Raw genomic sequence first — 7,785 nt, 5'->3', positions numbered from 1 at the left:
CTGCAAAAGCAGTTCCCTTGAACTGGATATACCCATCTGCATCTACAACCAGTTGCAGATTATAATATTCTAAACAATATCTGCAAATACGTTGACCTAGGACTAGTCGGCGTCATGTCAGGATACATTTTGTCAGTAGTTGGCCCCTTTTGATTTTGGGGTCAGTAGGCCAGATGTCCTCTTTACTTTGAGACTGAAAACAGTTTCTGATCAATAATTATGGAATGATTTTGTCTCTCAAGCTTCATAAACTGACTGTCTATATATATAGCCAGCAAATGATTCCAATATCAAGGTGACAGAACACTTGAGACAACATTATACTCGTTACATGTGCTGTTGCCTCAAACACACCGTCATGGGGGTATTTGTTTTACAAAACAGCTCTTGATTTATTAGTAGTAAATGATGACCCAGTATGGAATACCAGCCTTAGTTTAATGGTCTTTCTATAGGCTGTAAAGCTAAATCTCATTAATATATTTTATCAATCCAAATAGCCTGTTCTTCCTCCAACACTTTGATACCGATAGCCAAGTAAGGGCATTCTGGTAAGTTTTCAGTTTTCAATAAGCAAAATGCCAATGCAGCTTTGTATGGCCATGGTAAGAGCAAATCTCAAGGGCCATTACTCGTGTAAGTCATCAAACTGGAACCAAAGTAATTTAACACATTTCACCAAAAGCAATAGATGTTTGTAAAATGCTCCCATGAAGGCATGTATGGAATAACTGAAGTACATTCTGAATGTTTTGCAGAAAAAAAGAATGAAATCCTACAGGTATGCCCGATAACCATAAAGTATGATATTGCAATCTCTTAATGGTTATTGGTAATCAGTTTGTTTTGTGTTTAACGCCATTTTTCAACAGTATTTCAGTCATGTAACGGCAGGCAGTTAACCTAGCTAACCAGTGTTCCTGGATTCTGCACCAGTACAAACCTGTTCTCAGCAAGTAACTGCCAACTTCCCCACATGAATCAGAGGTGGAGGACTAATGATTTCAGACAAAATGTCGTTTATCAAATAGTCACGGAGAACATAGGACCCGCCCGAGGATCGAACTCACAACCCTGCTACTGAGCTAAGCATGCGGGCACTATTGTTAATCAGAGTCAAAATAACACAAACCTCGTATACAACCTGGCACAAACAAACAATCTGATATCTATATATGCTTTGAAAAATGTCATGCAGGCAGACACTACTTTACATATAGTATATGCCATCCTAAACCAGATCAGAAAGGCATCTTAAAAACACTTAGATTTACTTAATGAATCAGAAAGGCATCTTTAAAACACTTAGATTTTCTGAATGAAAGTCTTGAAACTTCAAATCCAAATAAATGAAACCCAAAAATGTAAATGTTAAAAAAAAAAAGAAGACAAAGCTCTAAATTTGCACTATTTCTTCGTATAGGGTAAATCCATCAAATTTCAGACAATTTTTGTACATACTGTATGTCTAGTTCCTAACACCTGAACGCGCGTTAGCCTGCTTCAACGACGTCCGAATTTTTTAAATTGAAAAGAAAAGAGTACAAAAACGAGGCTAGAATAGCGAAAAGTACAACTTTTCAATAGTATGTGAGAGCAGGGTAGCTCGGACGGTAGTACTAAAAATTCGGACATAGGGTTTGGGAAATTCGGACATAATTAATTTTTTTAAAAATAACAAGATTTTACATTCATTTTCGTCAAAATCATTTTATTTCATGTCCACACTCTTTGTTCAACTGTTCAGTCTATATGTTTGTATGATTCGGTTACAATTAAATTTTGTTAGATTCTATTTTTACTCGTTTTTGTCTACGTGGTTTATTTTGTTTCTCAACTTTTTTCCTTTCCTGTTCCAGTTTCTCCTGCAAAACCTCAGCACTGGTCAGTAGCCTATGAGATGTAATAGCCTTTCGGTTTTTTTGCCACAGGGCCATTGGGTACACTGCCGCTTGGTGGGAGGAATATGGAATCCAGATCTTGATTCCAATTAGCGGACGGTATTAAAGACTGGCATTGCGTGGTTTCGGTATTAATTTCAGGACTTATGTTACATGGAGAGTTGGGAAGAGTCAAAGAATCATCTGTAATTGGAAAATCTATCTCTCCATCAACTATAAAATCGCCGCTAGAGAGAAGATCCAGAACAGCAACTGGGTCCATTACGACATCTACAGTGCTGTCACCTTGGTTTTTGACCTGATCAATAGACTTAATATAATCAGTAACAACTGGGTCCATTACAACATCTACAGTGCTGTTGCCTTGGTTGTTAACCTGATCAATAGACTCAGTTTGATCAGTAACAACTGGGTCCATGAAATTTGAAGGGTTGACACTTTGAAGAGATGTGTCAACATGGTTTACCTCAGTACTCATACTAGATACAGATGAAGAACTACTTCCTATGCCTTGTGGGATTGAGAAATGTTCTACAAAAGGACTCTGAGTTTGACTGTAAAGTGGTTTGTCAGATGGATAACTTGGGGAATAAGCTTGATCATGGATGGCATTTTTGTTCATAGGAAATATGCCACAGGCAGCGAATCCAGATTTAATGTTCCCCTCAGTCAGACCTGATACCCATGCTCTTGTGATCAGTGCAGGGAAGTTCCATTTATTCATGGATCCTGTAAGAATTCGGAGCAAGCTGAATTGTATGCCTTATTAAAAGGACCAAATACAGACTTGTCCAAAGGTTGAAGATGGTGCGTGGTATGAGGGGGCAGGGCAAGAATATATATATTCTCTCCAATAGCCCTCTGGAGTATCGCTAGAGATTTGTGGCTACTATGGCCATCAAGAATCAGGAGTTGGGGTCGATGGGTACCACAGTTTTGCAGGAAAACAGTGTCAAACCACTGTTCACCTATTTGGTTCGTCATCCAGCATTTCTCCTGGTAGGACCACTTAGTACCAGGAGGAGCTGCCTGAGTATTGAACGAGTACAATGACCTTGGGGTCTTTCCCTTTACTATAAACATGGGTGGCACAGCTTTGCCGGCTGCGTTAACACATGCCATAATGGTTATATTAGTAGATTTGCTACTTGTTCTACCACATACATTTTTAGCACCTATACCAGAAACAACTTTAACTGGATTGTGTTCAAAATTCTTTCTGGTCTCGTCACAATTCCAGATGAATTCTGGCTTGTCATTCAAGTTTGAGGAAGTAATGATGTTTGACAATGCCTCAAAATACTTTCCTACAACTTCACGATTCATCATAAGACGACGTGTACTACCGAGGCGCTCTGGCTGTCTAAGTGTAAGCCCATGACGTCTCTTGAGGCCTTCCCACCAGTTTTTACCTGCGTGGAAGTTCTTATAGGATGTATGCACCTAGGAAGTAATTAATAGAAACATTCTACCACACATTCTTATCATCCATTTTGATATTTCCATGTATTATTATGTTATCTGTTTTAAAGGTCCATTACTAAGGTAAAGTGAGTTGGCAATTTTTTTCATAGCCAGTGCATAGACTTCTGCAAGACACTAAATAATGAAGATTGGCAGGTCAAAATTTACAGAAGGTCTTTGGAACTCAAAGAAATGTATGTGTATTATGTTGAAATTTCAATGAATCGACAGAATGACCCCCCAGGTCTTTTTAACTTTCTTCATACTTCATAGAAAAATAATTGTACATATACTGCGATTTATTTCGAGTTTTTACAAACCAACTTTCATTTTCCAATAAAATGAAATAGTTCCTGTGCTTTTTAAAAGAAATTAAAATGTTCACTTTCCTTAGTATTGGACCTTTAAATAAAACGATCATGCTAATTAAAAATGAACATTGACTTAACTTGATGTTAACAGAAAATCAACAAGTTTATTTGTCATTACAATACTATATATTAGGTATAAAATAGTGCACACCCTGTACATTCATAGATAAATACAGTATAAATATGTACTACCATTAAAAGAACTGGCTGTTTTTTAACAATCAACTGTTACTGCACGGCATTTTATTACGAATGTAGCCCTATTTGCAAGCATAATTTCTTCATTTAGTAAAGCTTAATACAATTGATAAGGATTTTATACATTTGAAGTAAATATCGAGAGAAAAAATATTTTAGTGAAATATGCCCAATAGATATCTTTAATAGAAGAAAAATATTACTTGGGACTTGAGCAGGACAATGCCCTGAACAAGGCCAGTAAAGCAAAAGTTTTATTCAAATAAAACAATTGCAGAAGTTTCATACTACTCTATGTACCTGAATGCGTTGGCACAACACATTTGTCCTAAGTAGCAACTGCTTCCGCGAAATTCCAATTCCACTCTCAGCGGTTACTTTCACTGTTTCGACAATTTTCTTTTCAACTTCAATTGGTATCGCACACGGACGACCATGAGTTACATTTACCTCATATCTGCCACTAGCTCTGTCAGCTAGTGTTGATTTTGGGATATTGTATGCTTTTGAAGCTTCTCTGATGGACATCCCATTTTGATGCGCTTTCAAGGCATCAGCTAGTTGTTTTGTATCATAGTTCATTGTTTTGCCTCGTTTCTTATGAGTATATGTTCTAGGCATTTCTGAAAGCGTAGAAGAACGTAAAAGAAACAACTTAAGATGTTAAACTTTATTACAAATACTTGTATTTTATTACATGTTATCATCTCTACCAGTTATGAGACATTGTGAGGTACATGTCTATATCTAAGAAAATACAATAACAAATAGTCAAAGTGAATTCTTCTTGACTTCATCAACGAGGCGGAGCATGTGAAGATCATTGCAGGACTTTGCATATCGCGAAGCTAGCCAGACTATACTGCTATCTTCATCCATTTCCATTCTAAGCAATAAATGATGTATCTCAGAGACAATCCACATATCGGAGTCGATTCTTTGTAAAAGATGTTTTAAGATACTGAATATTAGGGGATGGTCATATATATATTCATGATTAAACACGTGACATAATGTTTCTTTTAATGTTTGTTTAATATGAATAGAACACATTCTGCCACTGATTTTCCGATTTCTTAGGTTCAGTAGTGCATTCATGCCCCTAAAACAGAAGATAAACGAATTTAGCTATGCTAGGTATTTTGAAATATTTAACCATGCCATAAAAGCAGTGTCCGAATTATAAAGGATCCGAGATTTCTGACGTCCGAGATTTAAGGACCGTATATTTTAGAACTGGGAAATTCAGACAGATAATGTTTTGTTAAAAATATTACTAATTAAACGATATTCACCATTAAATATACTCTTATCACAATATATGAACGTCTGTTAAGTAAAATAAAAACAAAACATTGAAGTAAAAGTGAGATACAAACCCAGATGTTGAAGATTGTTTCCGACTATATTCAAAGTTGCCGCCACAAAAACTTTGCGCTGCGGAAAAGGAAGCGTGGGTGTATATAACAACTGCGCATGTACAATTTAGTGTCACGTGTGAATTTTCTATTTTTAGATGTCACCCAGTGTGTACATAAAAATTCTGGGAATTCCATACGAAAGAACAGTCTTGATTGGACTATTTAACATAACAAGAGCTGTCGGAGGACAGCAACGCTATTCAACAGCCTTGTCAACTGAATGAATACCGGTACAAAAGTTGAAAAAGGGGCATAATTTTGTAAAATGCAAAGTAGAGGTATTGAACCTCTGTACTGCATGTCATATCATGACAGTGAACAAGTGTGTGAAGTTTCAATCCTTTCCAATTTGTGGATACTGAGATACCAGCTTACATACAAAAACTTAACAAAAAACTGCTAAGTCAAAGGGGCATAATTTTGTAAAAATGCCAAGTAGAGTTATGGGACCTTCACAGTGCATGTTAGATCATGACAGTGAACAAGTGTGTGAAGTTTCAATCCATCCAATTAGTGATACTGAGATATCAGATTACATACAAAAATTTAACCAAAAACTGCTAAGTCGAAAAAGGGGCATAATTTTGAAAAAAAAGAGAGTAGAGTTATGAGACTTGCTTAGTGCATGTCAGATCATGATAGTGAACAAGTATGTGAAGTTTCAATCCATTCCCATTAGTAAGTACTGAGATACCAGCTTACATACAAAACCTTAACCAAAAATTTCTAAGTTGAAAAAGGGGCAGGCATAATTTTGTAAAAAAGCAAAATAGAGTTATGGAACCTGTGCAATGTAGATCAGTTCATCACAGTGAATAAGTGTGTGAAGTTTCAATCCATTCCCACAAGTGGTTACTGAGTTACCAGCTTACATACAAAACCTTAACCAAAAATTTCTAAGTCGGAAAAGGGGCATAATTTTGTAAAAAAGCAAAATAGAGTTATGGAACCTGTGCAATGTAAGTCAGTTTGTCACAGTGAATAAGTGTGTGAAGTTTCAATCCATTCCCACAAGTGGTTACTGAGATACCAGCTTACATACAAAACCTTAACCTAAATCGGGACGCGGACGCCGACGCATGGGCGAGTGCAATAGCTCACTATTCTATGAATAGTCGAGCTAAAAATAGCATTGAAACTGAGTGTCCGAGTTGTCCCGACTGACCGAAATTTGATGGATTTACCCTACTGCTTTGATATTTTTATAGAAATAAATCTAACACTGTGGTCAACAGTATAATAGTTTCCTAATGTCAGTCAATCAACTGAAATCAGTAAATATAATGACAATTTCTCATTTTAAAAACACAGGTTGAGGACAAAATAATTACACATTGTCTTCTGTCAAACTGTCAGGGAGACAATTGCCTGGTCTGTATCAAACCCGATACCTTTAAATTATCAGTCTTGTACTTGCCTGGTCCGTATCAAACCTGATACCTTTAAATTATCAGTCTTGTACTTGCCTGGTCCGTATCAAACCTGATACCTTTAAATTATCAGTCTTGTACTTGCCTCGTCTGTATCAAACCTGATACCTTTAAATTATCAGTCTTGTACTTGCCTGGTCCGTATCAAACCTGATACCTTTAAATTATCAGTCTTGTACTTGCCTGGTCCGTATCAAACCTGATACCTTTAAATTATCAGTCTTGTACTTGCCTGGTCCGTATCAAACCTGATACCTTTAAATTATCAGTCTTGTAATTGCCTGGTCTGTATCAAACCTGTCTTGTACTGTTTCAACTCTACCTAATGACAGGTTGAGACCTGCCTTCTAACAGTACATTTTTAAATAAACATTGCTTTATTAAGTTATCTATCATAAACGCTTAAGTATTTAATAAAACAGAACAAGTGGTAGTGTTCAGAACACGGATAACAAATGAGCCGTGCCATGAGAAAACCAACATAGTGGGTATGCGACCAGCATGGATCCAGACCAGCCTGCGCATCCGCGCAGTCTGGTCAGGCTCCATGCTGTTCGCTTTTAAAGCCTATTGGAATTGGAGAAACTATTAGCGAACAGCATGGATCCTGACCAGACTGCGCGGATGCGCAGGCTGGTCTGGATCCATGCTGGTCGCATACCCACTATGTTGGTTTTCCCATGGCATGGCTCAAATATTTTATGTCCACTATTACCACAGATAAGAGGTCAGATGTTTTGCACTAAACTTATTCAGGATTATTCATTTTAATCCCTACGCAGCACTTTACCAAGAATACAACAACATATATTTATGAGCTACCAGATACTGTAAGTATACTTATATTAGCGCAGCTCAATTTTAGCACAAACGCCTTAAATTGAGTAGTTTCGACTTGTTAGTGCGTACTTGCTAAAATAACCAATTGGCAATATCTGAAACACCTATTTCCAATGAAATATGGAATGCAGTTCTGCCAGGTGTAACAGCCCAGTTTTTC

General features: G+C 36.9%; 1 protein-coding gene across 1 annotated transcript; it reads right to left on the bottom strand.

Annotated features, from left to right (window-relative positions):
• Positions 1-1,138: 1,138 nt before the first annotated feature.
• Positions 1,139-7,396, bottom strand: LOC123551865 (tigger transposable element-derived protein 6-like). Its single transcript, XM_045341101.2, has 2 exons — positions 4,235-7,396; positions 1,139-3,344 (listed from the first exon to the last, which is right to left on the bottom strand). Exons 1-2 carry the CDS (start codon positions 4,553-4,555, stop codon positions 2,622-2,624), a joined length of 1,044 nt encoding a protein of 347 aa, XP_045197036.2. The 5' UTR covers positions 4,556-7,396; the 3' UTR covers positions 1,139-2,621.
• Between the last annotated feature and the right edge of the window lie 389 nt (positions 7,397-7,785).

The sequence above is a fragment of the Mercenaria mercenaria genome, chromosome 4 (assembly GCF_021730395.1).
Source record: "Mercenaria mercenaria strain notata chromosome 4, MADL_Memer_1, whole genome shotgun sequence".
Lineage (NCBI taxonomy): Eukaryota > Metazoa > Mollusca > Bivalvia > Venerida > Veneridae > Mercenaria > Mercenaria mercenaria.
The sequence above is the reverse complement of the archived record's forward strand: the minus strand, read 5'-3'. Positions and strand labels throughout refer to the sequence as shown.

Excerpts from the sequence above, each read along its gene's own strand:
- LOC123551865 (XM_045341101.2), bottom strand. The coding sequence starts at position 4,555 with ATGCCTAGAACATATACTCATAAGAAACGAGGCAAAACAATGAACTAT. Across the intron at positions 3,345-4,234 it reads TGTTGTGCCAACGCATTCAG|GTGCATACATCCTATAAGAA; the intron begins GTACATAGAGTA and ends ATTACTTCCTAG.